Source organism: Caretta caretta, chromosome 15, assembly GCF_965140235.1.
Source record: "Caretta caretta isolate rCarCar2 chromosome 15, rCarCar1.hap1, whole genome shotgun sequence".
NCBI classification, from domain to species: Eukaryota; Metazoa; Chordata; order Testudines; family Cheloniidae; genus Caretta; species Caretta caretta.
The window spans coordinates 8,641,774-8,662,775 of NC_134220.1; the positions used below are offsets into that span (position 1 = coordinate 8,641,774).

The following is a 21,002-nucleotide window of genomic DNA, read 5'->3' on the forward strand; positions in this document are numbered from 1 at the left end:
GGCCACCCAACATCCTGGAGTCGTTCTTTATTTTTAGTTATGAGCCACAAACATAACCCTTAGCCTGAGCTGGTTATTTCTAGGGTTTGTTCCTGCAGGACATCCTGTCTCACCTCTTAGCTTGTTTGTTGCTGGGAGTGGTGGAGAGATGCTCTGTTTTTATCCTCCTATCTGCTCTGCTCTAATTTTTGGTTTTGCTTTAAGGTTCAATAGATGCCTCTCAGAATGTATACTGGTAGCTAGTCGCACCTTAACTGAAGGGGCAGATTTGTTTGAAAACATAACAAAGATGTTTCTCCAAAATATTTAGTCATTAAATTTGAATATACATTAACAAACAAAAGTTTCAAACTCACTAAAATCCCTTCCCCTTTTAATTGCTCAATTTTCACTCTCTACACTTGTGATGTCACCATTTCAGTAATTCTTTTTCAGATGGGGCAGGGTCTGAATGCAACCCCTGCCCCCCCGAAAACAAACAAAAACCCCAGAAAGGAGACATTTAATAGATCAAGAAACCTTTCAAGTCTTTGTCACTAATGATAAAGAAACAAAAATGGCCCAACTTTAATATTGTTTCCTTTTGCGGGTCACCTTTCAAAGGGTTGAAAACAAATGACATCACAAGTTCAGATAGGATTACAAAACATGCAAGGTAGTTCAGGTTACAAGTGTATTCACTTCACTGCCACCTAGTGAAAAAGAGCCTTTCAGGTGAAACTGGCAGGAGAAACCTGAGACTGGCTCTTTGTAGAAGCTCCCAGTCACTCCATTTTGCCTGACCATTAAGCTGCTGCTTTACCCAAAGCTTTTATCAGATTCTAAGGAGTGCATGGCTGTTTTGAATGGCAGTAATGTCTAATATTCCCAGATCTGCAACAGTTTACTTCATTTTATAAAGCCCAATTTTCTGCTGGGGCTAGATTAGTTTGTCCTGACTTTAAAATTACATTAAATAAAAAACACATTCATATATTTCATTTTAAAGTTATAATAACCTTATACCTTCTGGGCTGTTACAAATGTTGCCTTTTCAATTAGCACTTTCTCCTCTTACCTAGCATGTTAAAAATTTGCATATATTGCTGATGTAAGAACACGTTACTTCATATCTTCTTAAATCAAGCTATCATGTCTCTCTTGTCCCCAACTGAAGTCTGAGCAATTATTGTATGTTTCTTACATTGTATTTTTGTCTCCTTTTGAAACTATTATGCGGAAGTACCAACAGCCCTCCTCAGTGATACTGTGGCAGTGAGGTGAATACCAGCTATGGTTTCAGTGGCTTTGCAGCAGTCCAGCACTGTTAATTAAATTGGTTGTCAGGGTACTTTCTTATTCACGCCAAGCAAAGATTATACTGAAGTAGAAAACTCACATCATTTAAAACAAAATTTAAAAAAAATCCTGTTTCTCCTTGGATTTAAGGGAGGAATTATAATCAAATTTTAGAATCAAATTCGCTGTAAAATATTTTTTATAAAGACAGATTGCTGGCTCTGAACAAGAAATGTCCTGGATGCTATTTAACACTTCTGTTTGTTCCAATTACCTTGGGATATAAGCTGCATGCACTTAATAAATTGACTGAAAAGTTGTTTAATATTAGTAGCTTTTGTAAATAGTTCTGCATGCTCTTTTGAAATGCTATTTTGATACATCCAGTACAGATTCTCAACAAAAGAACACCGTGCCTTCTCCAACAGCATGTCATCAGGTGCTGTTAGCCCCTGTTTTCTAGGGGTTGGAGCAAAGTGATGCCCACAATTAATTTGCTGGGTACAAAGTCGCACACACTCTGATGCCAAAATGGTCCATACTTACCATTTGGCTGTACACTGAGACATCTGTCTTGACTAATAATAAGCCACTCAGAACTAAGTGTGGGATGGAATTGTGGACATTAAAAATGAAAAAGATAATTCAGCTTACCAGTTGCAAGGTTTGTTCCATGTGCTCTTCACCTCTCACCTCCAGGTTTGTCTAGCGTTCTTTTAAATGATGGGACTTACACCATTCCCCTTTCCTGATATTGAGTTTAAATTTCCTTTTCTTATTTTCATCCTGTTCTAGTTATACTCTCTTGTGCCCTCCTAAATAATTCCTCCCTGTCTGTCTGTCTGTGTGTGTCTCTCTCTATGTACGTATGTATGTATATATGTAATAAACTATGTTTACAGTGGCAAAATTAGTATCCAAAAATAACTGCTAGTAGAGAAAGCTGGAGCATAGGTAAGGATTGGGCATTGTTATCCCTCTGTCATCTAACTTTCCTCTGTGCAGGGTCAGAAGACACGGATACACAGACCCAAGCTATGCCTAAACTACAGCTTCCACTGTTTCTGACAGCAGTGAAGATTTCAAGGTTTTAACTGTCTAAATATACCCAAGGCCATAGAATCTGTTTAATCACTCTGTGTGTGTTGCTTTTTGATGGACTCCTAACTTGTCATAATTTTAATGAGGTATTTGAAACTGAATATATAATCTGTCACCTTGTTATACGGGCCTTGTGGAAAGTAATTGTCCTTAGCACATTAGGCACACACAGACTAAAGTGCTTGCCCAATTTCCCTATCTGTAAAATGGGTATAACAGCACTGCCCTACTTCATGGGTCTTGAGGATAAAACATTAAAGACTATGAGGCACTCATCTACTACAGTATTGGTGCAATATAAATACCTAAGAAGACATAGGATGATTTGAATGAGCAAGGCTGGGGTTTTTGTGGACTGGATTTGCATGTTTAACTGACTCTTGTTCTCAAAAAAGAACCCCCGCCCCCCCCCCCCCAAAAAAATCCCAAAAACAAATGCTATGAGAGAACCCACTGACTAGGTACCTTCATTAACTTCATGAAGGACTGGTTAATTACTGTTAGTAGAATAAAGATGAAAGATTTGAGATGTTCAGTGCAGCATGACAATACAAAGTGCTCATTATTATTTAACTTGCTTATCAACAGGCATCTGTTTAAACTCGGTGCTATGACTGTGGATCATTACTTGAGCAAAACTCCCACTGACTTCAGTAAGAGTTGTGACTTAATAAGGATTTCATAATCAGATCTTTTGAGTATTAACAGATGGTCACTGACTGCCTGAAACGAAGTTGTTGGGGTTTTTTTGCTTTGTTTTGTTTTGTTGATCACCACAGGTATCTGGAAACAGAACAGAGTTTGCCTTCTGGAAATTAAACCTAACTGTGAAGCAAATTTTTTTCATTTTTTTTTGCTACATATTCTTTAGAGGAATTATGAGAATAGTAAATTGATTTGTGAGCCTGCTTATTAGAGATCCGTGGTGTTAAACCATTCAACGATAGCTGTGGAGTGATGTACTTGTGGTAGCCCAAATCGAGGGTCTATACCAGTATCCTAGAGAAACAGAAAACAAGTGATGGCCTATATGACCTATTTGTTTGGAGTGAAAATCTGTCCTGCCAGCACTGAGAACATTAAGAAGGAAACAGTTTGCCTGCACTGTTGCCATGGACTGAATGAACAAATTCACTACTGTTTTGAAAATGCTTCTGCTATCAGTTTTTCTTCTGTGTATTTGTTAGCTTATGTATTAGTTGCAGTTGTACTTTGCACAAACACTAATTAGACAGCCATCAACACTGAGGGCCAAAGGCTTACTAACAATGCAACTGTGATAGCAGTGTCTTAATTGGTTGAAGGTAATTGCCATTAGGCAACCATAAAGACATCTGGGGCTCTGGAGAGAGATCAGTCTTCCTCCCCCTTCCCCAAATTTGTTCTGGCTCTTGCTATCCAATATAGTTAAGCTTTTTCAGATCTGATTTTGTTTTTGCCCTTATGAAATTGTCTGTTTCTTCAGTACCACTTCATTAGAACGGTGTCCAAATTCCACACCTCCACTTCCTTCCACATGTGCTGCATTTCAGTGCCCACTGCTGAGTAAGCATGAATACCAGCTGAAGCAAGCCACAGGTTTTTCCTAGCCACCTGTCTTCTACTTTCACAACTATAAAAGAGAGAAAGGAAACTATTGCTTACCTTCTTGTAAAGCTGCTGCCAGTAAAAAGCAGTTAAATTATTGTTTCCATAAGTAAACAGATGGAAAAAAAACCAATCATTCATGGGGTGTGCATTCAACTTTGACTGTAACACTTTTTGTCTTGGGCTAGTCAGTTAGGCGTAGAGTGTTAAAGGTATTTAGGCTTTGCTGCACTGATTGTCACAATGCCTAACTGATTTAGGAGCCTAAATCCCATTTTCAAAAGAGATTAAATGGATTTTAGACTTCTGAGTGCCTGAATCTTTTGTGAAAATGAGATTAAAATGCATTACCAAACATAATATCAGAATAAATAATACAGTTATGGAAGGTTATGTTCAGTATATCCTACAATAAGGAGAAGTAGTAGGAGAAAGGCATTAAGACATTATTTTTTAGCAGTATTAAGTGATGAGGTAGGTAAGGGCTCTTCTGGTTAGCAGGAGCTTCAGAAGCAAAGGCTGTCTCATCACCATTGGCAAAGTAGCAGAACGGGACACAGGAAGTGGGTGCTTGTTGAGTGATAGGTGTGGCTGGGAATTAGCTAGAGGAAAGGTCCTTAAGTTTCAACAAGACCACAGAGTGAATAAAGTGTGTGAGATCTGAAACTGGATCTTGAAATGCACTGTGAGCCAATACTAGTGTTCAAGGATGGGGAGCAAATACAGAACGTTCAGCCACTCTTTAACATAGGATGCCTTGTAGAGTAAACTATTTTCAACGGAGTAGGTGTTTAAATGGCTCTGTTTCACGGAAAGTGAGTATGAATTTGATACTGAATTCAACAAAACAGCAAGGGCAAAATAAAAAACGGCTGAATGATACCCATACCATAGAAAATAGCACCTATTTATTGCTTTATTAAAAATAAATTAGAGGTTTTTTTCCTGGCATAAAGCAGTCCAGATGAGCTTTAATTGTCATCCTTGTTGACAATCTCAGCAGAGAAGCCACCGTGTGAATAGGCTTAAGAGTTTCTGTATCTAGTCTGCGTATAAAGGACTTCATTTTGTGGTGCTCTCAGTTTAGCATAAATCATCAGAAGAATATTTACATGAGAACCCTAAAAATTATTGGAGTGGGAGAATCTTTAATAGATTAATTCCAGCATTGCTATCATCTAGGAGCAGATTATTTACTGTGCAGTGTACTGTTCTGCTGAGCCAACCTATGGTAGGCGAAACAGCCACATGAACCTGAAACTTTGCCGTGTGCAACAATCCCTTGATGTAAAAATGAATTGCTTTAAGTAGAAAAGCTGCTTTTCTTTTCTTCTAATACTTTAACAATGTTTATGGAGCTAACATTGAGACTGTATTGTCCTTTAGAATAGCATTAAAGAAGCATTGTTTTAAAAACTCCTTTTCACACTGGAATCTCTGCAGTTTCACTGTTAAGGAATCCAACACCAATCAGCTATTTTTATTCTCTAATGTGTGGTAGCATGTTTTAAGTTGCAGAGTGCTTATCTTGCATGCTGTATAGAGAAGTTAGGCATAGTGCTTTTAGAAATATCAAATTCTTTTTTTTCCTCCTCTAATTTTGCTTAAACCTTCAGCCTCCCACTCCAGTCTCCTGCACTTTTGTTTTACATTCACACATCTGAATAAGTGCCAACAAGTATGCATTTGTGTAGGGAGAGATGCTACTGTTTTTCCTTCGGTTAATCATGGAGGTAAATATTCTGCTGCTCAGTGCTGTCAGCTCTAGCAATATGTGGTATCTCTTAAAGCTCCAGCTCCTGGAGTGATGTGATTACAGGAGAATCATACCTTTCATTTAAAAAATAAGATAAGTTTTTAGCCCTCATGTTTGGGAGGTGAGAGGGGCTTGGAAACATGAATCCCTAGAGCTCAGACAATAGAGTGGAAATTAAAGACAATGCAGACTTCATTACTTTTCAGATCTCATGAGTTGGGGGTCCTGACTTATAATTTTTGAATGCTTGGGGCTGTGAATACTGGCTGCTGCCTGCTTCTCTCATGCAGTGGATGAAGATTTACACACAATTCCAGTGCCTCTTTCTGCGGAGTTAGGATTCTGCTACTAAAAGAAAAACTGTAGCATCTGTCGCTTGTTGCTTCTGAGTGGGAAAATTCCATTAGCAGGAGTTTCTGTTAGGAGGCCGGAGGCAAGTTATTCTGGGTGCCTTGATTTTTGGGTGTCCAACTTGAGACCTGTTGTGCTGAGCACCCACAACTCCAGTTCAAGACCATGAGAGCTGCAGATTCTCAGTACCTCTGAAAATCCAGCCCAAGGTGACTCGGTTTGGACAGTCGAGATCAGTGGACAATTTTGAAAGGTTTGGCCTTCGTGTCTTGGGCCATGGAGACAAGATAGTCGTTTCACCACCCCTCCACCTCCGTTCGTGGAGTTGCTGCGCCCTTATCTTCAAGGAGTATCTACTGGAGGCATTCCACTACACGCACGGTCTGCCTTGGTCATTTGGCTCCAACTCTTCTGGCAGAAATGGGGGGAGTGGCTCAAGGAGAGGGGGTTTGTGGGGGTGCTGCCAGTTTTTCTCCTTTTCTTTTTATAATTAAGTCATCGTTTCTGTCCCGAAGAGCTCATAATCTATACAAACAGGATGGGAGAAAGGAAACTATATTACCCCCATTTTGAAGATGGGGAACTGAGGCACTGAGAGATTAAATGAGTTGCCCAAGGTCACTCAGTAAATCTGTGGAGCAGCTGGGAATTTCTTGGATCTCACAAGTCTTAGGCCATGTCTACACTTAAACGCTTACAGTGGTACAGCTGTATCGATGCAGCTGTGCTGCTGTAAGAGCACTTGTGTAGCCACATTGTGCTGACGGGAGAGCGCTCTCCCGTTGACATAATCAAACCAGCTCAACAAGGGGCAGTAGCTATGTCGGTGGGAGATGCTCTCCCACTGACACAGTGCTGTGCACACAAGCACTTATGCTGGCAAAATTTATATTGCTTGGTGTGTGTGTTTTTTTTCACACCCTGGAGATGTAAAAGATTTGCTGACATAAGTGCGAGTGTAGACATGTCCAGTGCCTTAACCACAAGACCATCCCTCCTCTCATTTATCATTAGTAGTATTTATTTTTATTACTTATATAGCAGAAAAAGCATGTTATGCACTTTATAAACAAGGAGAAGCCAAGTCCTCTGCCCTGAAGAGCTTCCAATCTCATGAAAAATTTTATTCTAAAAGAAACTCCTCTGCAAAAAATTGGGGTGGATGTAAAAATTGATGAGAAAGGGGATTGTCTTCTATTTGTAAAGCACTGTTTGGATCTAAGCACTATAGAAAAAGAGATAAAGAAACTGTTTTTAGAACTTTCACTGTTCCAATCCTACTGTGATTCCATATTAAACACTAAAGTGCACCATTCCTTTATTTTTTCCATTCCAGATTGAGTCCATTACTTTGCCCAGTAGTAAGGAAGCTGGTACATGGGATAGTCATCTTACATTCTTTCTGCAGACTGTTCCACTCTGCACACAGCATCCATTACTCTCTTTCCGCACCCCTCTAGTTGTATGGTTAGTGCCTTAGAACACACCCTATATAGTCAGATTCTGTGCCACTCTCAGTTTTGTGGCCTTAATTCATCTATTAGATATGGCCGGTGTAATCTGAGAGGCCTGTTTAGGTTTTTTATATTCTTAAGTGGAGTAAAACTAGAGATTGTCACGTGTTTCAGCAAATGAGCTTTCTGTGAGAAGGCAGGACTTAATTGTATGAACAAATCAGTTAGCCTTCAGGGACTTTACTCAGGCAACTTTGATGCATGGATGAGGCACTGGAAAGCTTGTGCCTACAAAAAACATCAGTTTTCAGTGTCTGTCCTTTGTGTGTGTAAAAATACTGCTGTTGATTAAAAATTTCTGTACATGGCTTTTGCAGTGAAGGCAGGACTTAAGGACAAAAGAGGGTTGATTCATAAGCTACAGTACAGGTTTTGCCATCTATAGTGTGATATAATGAGCACTGATTCATTTGTTTTCCCCCCCTGTGCTCATCTCCACTTACACCCCTTCTAGAAAGTTAATGTATGTTGTTGCCATATTTCACTAACACAATGGGGAACACTTTAATAGATTTATTTCTAGACTGTTTGAAAGTCTTAATGGACCTGATTCTGCATTGAACAGTGGCGTAAATTAGGAATAACTCCATTGAAATGAGTGGATTTATGCCAGCATAAAACAGAGTAAGTGAGAGGAGAATCAGACTCAGTATCTAAGTTGTCTTATTGATGTTGCCATGCAGTGGACTTAAACAGAATGAGACCCATTCCTGCGGGATTTGGTTTGAAGGCTCTTTTCCCAAATCTTTTCAAATATTTTTGGAATGAATAACATCCTGCTCTTCCAGATATACATCAGGAGATGTGAGGTTGTGGGACACCCGCACCTGGGACTACACGGCCCCCATCCTGGAACCAGTGCATGGCTCTGCTGATCCTGGACCCCAGCCGCATGTCTCCTTTGTGAGGATAAACAGCTCTCTGGCTGTAGCGGCTTATGAGGATGGTAAGTAACCACAACTCTCCTCCCTACTTTTTTTTTTTTTAAACAAAAGCTTTACAAAAATGAAGCAGCTGTGCTCAGCTTTGTGTGTCTGTAATCCTCTGTATCCACACACGCTTGCTTTTATGTGAAAAAGTTGGCCAATAACCATAAATGCATTAGGAGGCATTGGAACATAGCACCCATTAAAACTGATGTGTAATTCCTACTGGAACTGCTGCACAGGGTTTGACTGCCAGGCGGTGATCCAACCAAGCCGTCTTAAGCAAATAAATTGTTTGCTGTAAAATATTCTTCCTACAGCCTTGTTTTTCTTAGAGCACCCTGAGGCATGTTTATGGGAATATGGCTAAACTTTCAGTGCCTGGTTAATCAGAATTCTGCATCTTCACTCTGAATTCCCTGGATAGAATATACATAGGGTATATGTAAAGAACATTTCCTTTACTGATACCTTAATTTTCACTGCTGTTGGATTACAATATGTGGCTAAGAAGGAAAGTTTCTTTTTGTAAGCAACACCAGTTGCTTATTTTATCATGTACACTTACTTGTAAAATAAAAAAATATTGCCTAATAGTTTGTTTAATGGGAATATATTATAATCCTAATAATCTATTGCTATTTAGGATATATCCGATGTGTGCGAGTGATGTGGAGTTGAGGCAAAGAGTGACTAGACCAGAGCCACATGGTGGCAGGTCATGGGAAAAAAGAAGGCTTGGATAAGTAATTGGGATTCTGCTGTCGGAGTATTCCAAGCAAAGCTAACCACCATTGTATCCTCTATTCTCCGTGTGCCTTGTCCCGGGATTTGACATCAGAAAGACCTGTTCCTCTCATCTTGTCAGAACCAAAACCTGTTAAAGTTACAGAGCTTTACAGTATTAGTGCTGATTTTGATGCACTGTAATGTCACCAGCTGGCAGATGGGAACAAAAATTAAGTATGACAGCCAAATCAAATCCATCTATCTATTTATTTATTTTTTTTAAATTAAACAAACAAGCCCTCTGATAGAAACAAAGTATTCTGATTATAGTATTTGTTGCAGTGTGAACTCTATCATTGTTTGTTGTCACCAGAAACTGTTAATGGAATATTTCTTCACAGCAGCCATCCTGTTGTGATTAACATCTATAAATTGAGCTTGGTTATTTAAGTCACTGGATATTCTAGCACAAGGTGGTTTGAGCTCTGGCTTTCTATCCAGTTTGTGCAAGCAGTGAAGAGAGCAGAGTTCTCTGGTTTTATATTAGCTTGTGTTTTAGTCTTTCCAGTGACTACAGGTCTAATTATCTGTTTGTCTCATGGTCCTTGTGTTGAACTGTATGTTACAATGTGAGAATAAGTAACTGTCATGAGTAAACCTGTATGTCTTAACTCTGCTGGGCATATTGTTTAACGGATTTTGTGACAGGTCAGTGATTATTCTGATTTGAGAGCCTCAGTCAGAATAGCTTAGTTTCCTAATGCACTAGCGTATTTTATGGTTTTGCAGTTGTTTACTAACATGAATAACAAAGCATATATTTATAGTTTAGTGAAGAGAATTATTTTTTTATCTAAATGACAAAAACTTCCTAAATTAGTGTGTGCCTGATGTACTTTTCCAGCTCTCTCTCCCTTTTGTTTTGTAAGTTTGACTAATATAGAGAAACCAAACACCATTGTGCTGGAGGTTTTGTTGTCAGGCAAAGAATCCACGGCTAGCAGACTCCTTGAGATAACATCAGTTTCTCCCAGTTCAAAAGAGTTCAAGCAGTAATGTCCCTGACATCTGATTGCATGGAAGAACTAACAGGCAGATTCTGCTTATTTAGCGTCTGCTGATAGCACTATGTGGTATAGTTCAGCAGTTGCGAATAGTTCCTAAGGCATAAGAAATATAGCAAGCAAAGGGTTCATCTTGTATAGAGGCTGTCAGTCATGTGTGCCTGCATGCTATGGTGTACTTTGGCTCTGACTTCACTGAAGAAAAGTTGGATTGTGAGTCCTGGTGACTGCACCCCTGGGGTATTCCATGGGAGTCAACCACAGAGGAACCAGATGCAAGGAGCGGCAGATAGAAAAACTGTACTGGGAGAAAATGTAAGTTCTATGCCCTGTGCCCAGTAGGCATACTATATGTACATCTGGGGCAATGAGATTTGGCAACTTGATCCACAGTTGTGGTTTTTGAATTCCAACCCACTGGCCTCGTATTTCTTCTGCCTTGTTTCCTATTGTCAGCACTGGCAGTCCTCCAGTTTGATTTTACCACTAATTGTGTTGCACGTTACCGTACTGAAATGAATCAAATCAAAATGCTTTTCCTGGAGCATTAGATAAAGCAGGCGAGGGTTCTGGGTAATGAGCAGATGCTGCTAATGCAGGGACAGTAGCGGCCTTGCCAGGACTCCATCTGCTCCATGCTTGCCTGACTTTGGCCGTAAGCCACAGCTTTTGGGGAACTGAAGTCTACTTTAACTGTCCCCCCTCCCCCAGATTCTCATAGTTTGACTTGGAAACTTTCTATGGTGTAAAATGAAAACATCCTTTTTGTACCACCTTTAAGACTTAAGCTGTCATGTTTGTCTGTGGGTATAGAAGGGAAATAATGTTGTCTCCATTTATGTTAATATTTTGAAACCTAATCAACAGTAGCTAAAATTACTTGTCATAGGTTGGTATAGAACAAACGAAAGTGATTTCTGCAGTGATCAGAATGCACTTGCTTATATGCATGCTCTGTTATTAGGAATTGAGGCAGCACTGCTTTTGAATGGAAAACCTGATATCTAAGTAGGCAAGATGGTGAGTGAGAGGCTCTCAGAGCCATTCCCTCATCTACCTAGCACCCTGTATTTATAATATCAGACATGGAGAGTTCTGGTGAACAGGTCTATGTGTAGCACACTTCTAAGTTCCAAAACACGCCACAAAATAGTTACAACACCGAATAGTGTAGCTTGCAGACGCTTTAAGGAAGAAGGGTGCCTGGGTCAATGTTGCTGTGAATTTACTGTACCTCTTCATTGGTAAAAGGTACGTAAATTGAACTTTGATTTTACACTTTAAAAATAAGACACACGTTTTGATGATTTGGAATTAACTGAAATTTCAAGTTTTCTCTGCTGAACTTCTGAAACTAGTTGGCCAAGGGTCACTTCTGTTTTGCAGTTGCCAAGTAAAGGGGCAAGTATTATTATAACCATTTTACAAATGGGAAAAAGGAGATAAGGATCAGTTTATTAACTCCAGCGAGTCACGGAGCTGGGAACAGAATCCAAGTTTTCTTACTTCTAGTTCTATGCCTGCTTCACTGAGCCATGATGTGAAGCTCAACTTTCCAATTATATTCAATGTTAATTTCTCGCCCTAGTCGTCTGAATGGTATCTGATCTTGCTGTTTATCTCTTCAGACTACATGTGGGTTTTTTTTGGCAAAAGTCTAGGATTCAAGATAACAAGTTTGAGACTTCAGGCCAGTTCCATTAATGAAACATGGGGTTTTTTTAAATAGTTTATTTCATTAGTATAATTTCAGGCAATATCATACTTGTAGATAATATAGCTAGTATGCCAGATAATAATGTGAGTTTTCAGTTGTTTTTTTTCTTGTTTTCCCCTATCGAAAATAAAATACAGTATTTAAAAATGAGAAGTTTTACATTAAATTAACTTGGATCAGGATAGGAAAAGTGGGAGTTGCGCTCCTAAACAGAATAGATGAAAATTAACAGGAACAATTGCATTCACAACCTCTCCCTCCGCTCCACCCCCCTCCCAAAAAAAAAAGAAAAACAAAAAACCTCAACAAAGAAAAAACCCACCTCCCTGTAAATCACATTGGCTCCGGCAGCGTTGCTTTGAAGCTGAAGTGAGGGAATAAGATCCCCACCACCACAATGTCCAGGTTCCCTGTTCTAACGTGGAATCATATGGATGATTTTCTTGCTTTGATCCTTGAAGATAATGTACATTTAGACTGGCCTACATCTCGGTCTACAAGGTTACCAGCAACCACTAGCAGTATTGTCTTAATGAGGAAGAGCTGATTAAGTGAATCCCCAGCATGGGTCATCAGCAGTATTTCAACCTGGTACCATCAGATTTAAATCACAGTCCATTTCCACTTAAACTAATGTGTTAACGATTAGCTGGTAGCAGTAGTAGGCAGTTATACCCTGTTTTGATTAGTTACTAACAAGGAGATGCAACACACACTGGTACAGGCTTAGTTTATACTACAAAGTTTTGCTGGCATAGCTATATCAGCTATGACTGTGGAAAAAATCACTCTCTCTAGCCAACATAGCTATGCCAGCAAAGCCCCTTGTGAAGATAAAACTGTGCCAACAGCAGAGCACTTTTGTAAGCTTAACTAATGTCATTTGGGGAGGTGGTGTAACTATGTCGGCAGAACTTCTGTCAGCTTATGCTGCATCTCCACTAGGGGGCTCTGCTGGCATAGACAAGCCCGCACTGGTAGACAGTTGCAATGTAACACTTAAAAATGTAGATAATCATTTTGCATGTCTGCTTATGCAGACCTACCATGTCGTGAAATTAGAACATCGATATGAAAACAGTTCAGGTTAGTATGGTGGTAAAGCATCGTATTTGGCACCAGAGACAAATATATTTGAAACTAAATATAAAACTAATTGCGTGGGAAGCTTCCATTGCTAATGGGGAGCATCTCACTCAAGTTCTTACTCCGGGAAAAACCTATGTAGTTGTCTGGTTCTAAATAAGCATGTAAAGGCCTCAGTCTGAATCAGGGCTGCATTGTGTGAGGCCCTGTACAAACAGAGTAAAAGACAGTCTGTGCCCCAAACCACTTACAGTCCGAGGCATAATGCAGCAAGTGGATGTTAATACTAAGTGATCATCAGGAAGTGCAAATGCAGTGATTGTAATATCACAAATCAATAGCTGCACCATCTTGCTCGTAACTGACTCCTCGCACTTAGACAATCCAACTGAACATCTGTCTCCTTAAGCCAGAAAGGAAAGTAAATGCGCAGTAGTTACTCAGTCAGTCTGAGAATACTGCACTGTCACAGCTCCAATGGAGCAGAGTTAAGATTGTGGTGTGACTCTGGCTTGTTGTGGAAGTGCCATTCTTACTCACAATTTTGTGTGTTTCTAACATTTGATGGATTTTTATTTTTTAAACTATAATGTTCTTGGAAGTTAATATGTCCTCAAACACTGCTGTGTGCTTGCAACCTTAACTTCACCTTAGCAAAGCTTTTTGTGTGGGAATGAAATATTGGCCACTGTTGGAGGCAGGAAGACAGACTGGGTAGATCAATGATCTCATCCACCCTGACAAATCCTATGCTTTTAATACATATATATATTTAAAATATTTCTTTACAATGTGTGTTATCTCAACACAGATAATTTCAGCTATAAAAATGGCTTTTCCCCATTTTGTCCCATCAAATACAATGTGAGTGAATAAAGCAAAGGCTGACTTGCCCATTAATTAATTAATTCTCTGGTGCTTTGGAGTGGAAGGACCTGCACTCACATTTCTTTGCTTCATAGCAACACCGCTTATATAATCCATACCTGTTGGTGCCCCTGAGGGAGGCGTTTTCTAACTGTTCCCTGGAACCAAGCAAGCCCTATACTTGTTTCTCAGACATCACACGCTGTTGTGTGCACATGATATTCACTTCACTCATAATGAAAGAAAATACCAGGCAGCTCTTGCTCCCTATATTGTTCTGCATTCGCCCTCCAAACTGCTGCCTCCGTCATCTTCTGTTCTTGGCTTGGCAGTTTAAAACAAACATGGAATCCCATATCTTCATAAAACCTTCATTCTCTGATCTTCCCAATGATGTCTGCACACCCCCTTGTGCTGGAACTGGTATTCTGTGCATTTTATTTTTCTGACTTGGAATGTAAGTGTCTTGGGGCAGGGACTTTGTCTTTTAAATATTTGGTAAAATGCTATGTACATTGAAGATTGGTTACATGAGATTGTTTTTATACTATGTATGTTTAATTGCAGCTCATAATCAGAGCTCCTTTTCTGGTTTTAATGGATACCATGTGCCATAAACTTTCTAATGAAATGGTTTTTGCTTCTCAAACTCTGAGACCAAAACACTGAATCCCAGAGTTCTCCATTTTATTCATGGGCTAGAACAGGCTTCTGTGTGATGGGCTTATTTCATGCTGTCTTGCAGAAACCCCAAAGTTTAAGGCAAAACGTATTTCTTTTGTGAAGAGAGAAGCAATTCACTTTCTGTTTCTATTTTTATACTCTTCTCTGAGCAGTATTTCAGTGCTCTTGTTTGTAGAGTGCCAAAAGTGGAGTAGGTGTTCAGCAGAAAAATATGAACACAGGACCCTGCCCAGATAAGTTTACAAATGAAACAGATTAGATCTAATTAAAGGTCCAGTTCGGGTACTCAGAAATATGTACCTCTTCCTTTCTTGAAAACTCAACTACTCACAATATTGGCATACTCAGTAGCTGATCTAAAGTGCCTGAGATCAGACTTGAGCCCTGTTGTGCCAGTTTGGAGATGTGGACCTGCTGTCCACTATAAAGTGAGGTAAAAAAAATCACAAAAGCCTTAAGTCTCTGTGATGCACAAGCTACAGTCCCCAAAGTAAACAATAGTCTACACCATCCATTTAAACCTGTTAACTTGTTTTAAGCATGGGTGTGGCATGTGCTAATGTTCTATTTTTCAAAACCAGTTCAGCAGTTATTTACCTTTCAAGCAATTAACATAATTACCATTCAGCTAAGAAGTAATTTTGGAAAGTTCTGCTCCGAGCCCTTACGACTCCACCGGGACAGTTTTAGTTGGGACTTATTTTTTTAATGGAAGCCTAATTGCAGTTTTGGCTTTGTGCACACAAACAGAGGCGGCTAACTATTTAGGCAAATAGCAGATTAATTTAAATATGCATCCCTAATAAAACAAAAATGGTCTCCATTATGGTTCTCATTCCCATGACGAGGAATATAAATATTCTCCGGGAGTGCCATTAGACAGAGGCCTTAAGGATTGTCTGCATTATTTTATAGTGGTAGCACTTTCAAGATACCAAATAATCTTTACAAAAGCGAACATAAATCAATTTAAACTCATTTAGATACCATTTCCACTATGAGCAGTTTCATTACCACACTCTCGTTTTACCTCCTTTGGGACGCAGGAAAGGCGTTTGCAAACTGGCATGGGTGCCTGTCCACAGCTGCTTGTCAGAGCTTTTATGTCTCCTTTTGAAGTAGTAGCCACCATTAATCATTTCATCATTAATGGCCATGCTCAAGTAGAGGGAAGGCTTCTCCAGCTCTGATGCTGTCTGTAAGACTGAAGAATTGCTGCTCCGTTTCAATGCAGGGGTAGCTTGGGAGTGAGCTCTAACTCACTTTGTGTGTTCAGCCCTGCTGATCTGTAGTACACTAACAACTCCAGTTTACTCTTGTAAATTGAAATTAAAGCTCTTGACTTTATGTACTTTACTTTTTAAGTGGAATTCTTTTGATTTATACCGCAAGCCAGTGCAATTGCCAACCTGTTACCTACTGGTCTGTACCACTGAAAGGAGCAGCATTCCATTTCCCAAGCCTGGGATACTGTGCTCGTTAGCTTTCAAAAAACAACAGTCTTCTCCACATTTCCCCCATTCTCGAAGCATCAAGATTTGGGATTTAAGTGTTTGGTTGCAAGCTATATGTAACTGCCCTGCTAGGACAAGACCCTCGATTCCACTTTTAGAAGGGCACTGAAATCTCCCATCCTGTCCCCTTGTGCACAATCCAAAACTATTCAAAGACACTTTGAGTGAGAGAATGTGAGGGGGAGGTCATTTGAAGCATTTAACCTGGCTTCTCCTTGATAGTTCCTTGCCATTAAGTGAGGGTAAGTGTACAGTAGATAAGTCTTATATTCGCAGCTCTTCTTTGGAACTCCTTGTGTTCTGGCAAATGGTCTGTTCCATCCCTGGTGCCTGGAGAGGAGCAGGGTTAAGGCACAGACCAATGTTCTCTGAAAGTCTAAGGCTTGCTCAGGGAAAGGCTTGCTCAGGGAAAGAACAGTTATTACCCCACTAGAGCCCACTTTGCACTACTTCGTAGTGTGCTGGAGCTCTCATGGCCGTAGGGATTGAGTCTTGAAGGTGCTCCAGAACCTGCCTCCTTTGTATCAACCCATTTCACTAATACACAGAAACTGCCATCCTCAAGCGACTTTTGATTATTAAATAGGGTAACACAGAATCATTTGTTTTGCCTTTTATATGCAGGGACTGTTAATGTTTGGAGTCTCATGATAGGGCGTGAACCTATCCATCATTACCAGCACAATCAAAGGATACAGGCTTTGGCCCTTGGCTTGGAGGGTGCAGCCATAGCAACTGCATCTGGCTTCCAGGTCAAGGTGGAAAGCCCTGATGACAGGGGATACTGGAAAACTACTGCACAGTTTGAAATCCAGAAATTGGTGAGTATTTTCCGGCTGGTCAGTTTGGTTCCAGGTGTTCCAGATCTCCTAATTCTTTCTGGTCAAGAGGGATCTTACAATGACCTTAAAAGGATGTTGCATGAACTATGTGAGAGCATTAGCAGCTAGCTGGTATTGCAGTGAGTTAATGCATGTCTTTCATCCCTGAAGAGCCAGGATGAAATCCTGGCCTAAACCACAAGTGAAAATGAAGCTGAGCCCATATGGTGTGGGAGGTTTTGTTGTTTTTTAATTATTTTTTGTCAACATTAAACTAAGTTGGCTCATTTGTAGATCAAGGTTTTCTCACATAGAATTTCAGATCAACACTAGCTGATTAGTTCTGAGGCAGGATATCACAAGCTAGCTAATGCTGTCACTTGTGAAGCTGTAACCGGTTGCACAGCTTCTTTAGATTACACCTTCTGTCTATGGAGTTCTGAGGCTATTTTATCTTTTTTTAAAAATCCAAAGTTTATTATGGGCCAAGTCTGTTAAATGGTGTGAGGGAGGAAATGAGCGTATTAAAGTATAACTCTTCTGATTTCTGATCAGCACAAGAAAACTGGCTGCACAGCGAATGGCTGTAGAGTTCTGATTAAACAAACCCTAATACTACTTCCCCATCCTCTTAATGGAAACATCCTTAGAATACTTAAAAACAGAACAAAGAAGCCAACAATTTTGACACGTTTTCTAGTAAAATATTAAAACAAAGAAAGAACTCCATTGGAATTGGGTCACCCTGTCATGTAGTTATAAAGTGCTCCATCATGTTTCTTTCTGTGGCTATACAGAAAGATATCCATCTTCGGTATTCTTTCCCCTTCCTCTGTATGTAATACCAATTTCTGATATTTGAAAGAAACACTGAAGACATTGTCAGTTGTCTCTAATGTTGGATTAGAAACCATGACATGCCATTATCTATTCAGGGATTCTTGACCCTTTCCATACTGGTAATCCCAGCAACCCCTCTCTCATTTAGCAGTATAAGAAAAGCAGAGTGACCATGATATCCACCCCCCCACCCCTCCGAGTGTGACCGCCAGGGTGAGAACCCCTCATCAGTTTCACCAGCACATTACTTTACCCTAGCAACATTTCTGTGGTCTTAATGGTTCTAGCAGGGAACTGAAAGTCAGGACTCCTGGGCTCCATTCCTGGCTCTTCCATTAACTTACTGTGACCTTGTGCAGATCACCTGATGTAATGTCGTGGTGCTTGAGTTTTCCCATCTGTGAAATGACTCTATTAATATGTGGTAATAGTTCTTGAGGTGCCCAGGACTGAGAGTCACCTCCTTGCATCCAGCTGGAAAGAGACTCGCTTGTACTTAACTGGGTAACTCCTTGACACCTCCAGTCTGTTAGCCACCCAAACAATCTCCTCTGGGCTCTGCCAGCCCTGACTTTGCCTTGCAGATTAATAATTGGTGCAACACAGTTCCTGAGGCCCTTTGAAGCATTCCCCTGTAGTATCCAGCCCCTTATCCACTGAACACTGACAGAAATACCAGGTCAGCTGTCCCCAGAGGAACAGTGTGCTTACCAGCCTGTTTGGTTCAACTCAGAATCAGCTCCTGTATAATGTCACAGTACTGAGATAGATTTATAGTGAAACCAATCGTAAGTTTATTATCAAAGGTTAAGATTTAAGAGATAGTGAGTAAGGATAATGGAAGCGGAAAGGTAACTCACAAAACAAAATTATAACACTGATCTTAGAGACTAAACTTAACTGTAGCAGGCTAATCATCTGTCTCAAGAAACTTCTCTCACCCTGAATGTCCTTTGCAACATTTCAGCTGACCTTGTTAAGAGCCTGTTTTCATGAATGTAAAAGTGCTGTCCATTTAATTCCCCAGGTGCAGGGGAAAAAAGTATCTTTTTTCCTTCTTCTTATGTTCCCCAAAGTTCTTTGTCTGACCCCAGAGACAGGGCAACCCCTTGTGGTTCAGTCTTCATTCTTGTCTCCCAGTTGATTTCCTATCCCCCTGTTGACTTCACATGTAAATGGGGCTTCCATTGTAGTGGCTTACAGTGGTTAATTTACATTTTGACAGATACATGTTTTACCTACTGTCTAGAAGAAACCTGTGAACCCATTGCCTGTTGGCACCAGTGGGCTTTTGTGTCACATGTGTACCTATTTCCTAGGCCTGTTACGAGACTTAATGAATAATTCTTTAATGAATAATTTTTCTTCTTTAATAAATGTGCACATCCTGAAAGCCTTAGATGAAGGGTGTTCTATGTAGTAGTATTCTGTTGTAGGAGTCAAACTTCTAAAATTCAAATAGACCAAAAATCAAACACCAGTTTAAAAAAAAACCAAAACAAACAAACTTGGTTCCAAGAAGGTGGTTTTAGATACTAGCCACCTATGGAGCTGTGTGTTAATTTGTTTACTAAAGAGCCCTGTTTAGCGTATGGCCATGCCATGTATTTCTGATGACAATGTAAGGGAATTTTCAACTGAAGTGTAAAAAAACTAAGAAATGTCTGTGCTGTTGTAGGTCAACTTTCTCCACCTGGTTCCAGATGTTGTTGGGAGTCCAGTGACCATAGCAGCTGCTGAAGATATGGTCTACCTCCTGAAAGCAGAAGAGCCGGGCAAAGTTCTCCATTCTGTATATGGCCAGCCTGTCACATGTCTAGATGTATCTGCCAGTGAGGCAGCCTTTGGAGTAAAGGGCTTTGGCTGGCTGTTGAATGAGACCAACAAGGTATTTAAGTAGCAAGCCTTTTGAGTCATGTAACAGTAAATTTCTTTGTCGCTTCCCAGGGGTACTCAGGGTTGTGTACCTCACCTTAGCGTGAAACAGTCTGGTATGGTTCACCTTGCTGAAACCAGTGGTCTCTGGCGCCACAAGCACTGACTTGCAGGTTTCCGCAGACCTCACCCTCATGGTACAGGCTATTGCTAGGTACCCACTAACCCCCGTGTCCTCAGAGCACTCCCTGCAGTCTCCAGCCCATCACTGGACATTCATAGTAATTACCAGGTAAGCTGCTCCCAACAAGACAGAGTATTCACAGCTTGACTGGCACAACTTCGATCAGGTCCTTTATAGCAGCACTGTAATCTACTTGCAGTGAAAATAAATGCTTTTTATTAACAAAGATTAAGATTTAAGAGACACTGAGACAGAATAATGAGTGGCAGCAGAACCAGTATTGTCATGCTGTGTGGAGTGGCTCATGACTAAGAGTGCCTGCCTCAGGGTACATGGTCAGAAAACAGGGCAGACACCCCAGACTGGTGGTATGTTCTATAATTAGAGTTCACTAATCTAGTGACAAATGTGAACTCCTGGATCACTATACCAGTTTTACCATGGACTCACAGACAGTCCACCTTAGACTCTCTATTCTATTTTGCCACCCAAACAAACTGACTTCATGATAAAAGGTAACTTAAACCAAAAATCACACTACATCAGGTTACTCCCAGTCCCAAGAGACCAGTCACTCATCCACGTCAAGTTGCATGCTAGATCTTACGCCAAAGACAACACTAGTAGCCAGTTCTGTCAAAAACTAACTAAAGGTTTATTAGCTAAGAAAAGGAAATGAGAGTTATTGAGAGGTTAAAGCAGGTAAAATATATGCACCGGTTAGTCACAGTTTGTAATTCCAAATGGTGGTAATGATGCAATAAACTGCCAGTTTCCCCAACGTTTTTTCAGTGTACCCAGATTGTCTCTGGGAATCTCCGCTTTGCGTGTGGTACACACATTAAAAACCTTTCCTATTTTATAAAGTAGATTTTCTCCTAAGAATTCAGTCTTTTGAGAGCTACTGGTTTTCAGTCAATACCAGGATCCAAGTTTTCAGGAATATTCTCCACCGTACAGAGGGTTTCCTCAGTAAATGGATACCAAAATGGCTTTTGCTTCTCCTTATATTTCCCCAAACTCATAGTTTTGACCCCAGAGTCAGGATGGCCCCCTGTTGTTTGTTCTCCGGTATGCTGGCTCCAAGTTGTCATATCCTTGTGTTGAC

General features: G+C 40.2%; 1 protein-coding gene across 3 annotated transcripts in view; it reads left to right on the forward strand.

The window, feature by feature from the left end:
* Positions 1–21,002, forward strand: part of FBXW8 (F-box and WD repeat domain containing 8) — a 62,249-nt gene that overhangs the window by 18,616 nt on the left and 22,631 nt on the right. For all 3 annotated transcript variants that reach the window (XR_007352830.2, XM_048821409.2, XM_048821410.2), the window contains exons 5-7: positions 8,376–8,533; positions 16,799–16,995; positions 19,514–19,723. Coding sequence is in view for 2 of the 3 variants with exons in the window: in XM_048821409.2 (XP_048677366.1) it covers positions 8,376–8,533; positions 16,799–16,995; positions 19,514–19,723 (565 nt within the window). In the remaining variant the exon portion in view is untranslated. The remainder of the gene's footprint in view (positions 1–8,375; positions 8,534–16,798; positions 16,996–19,513; positions 19,724–21,002) is intronic.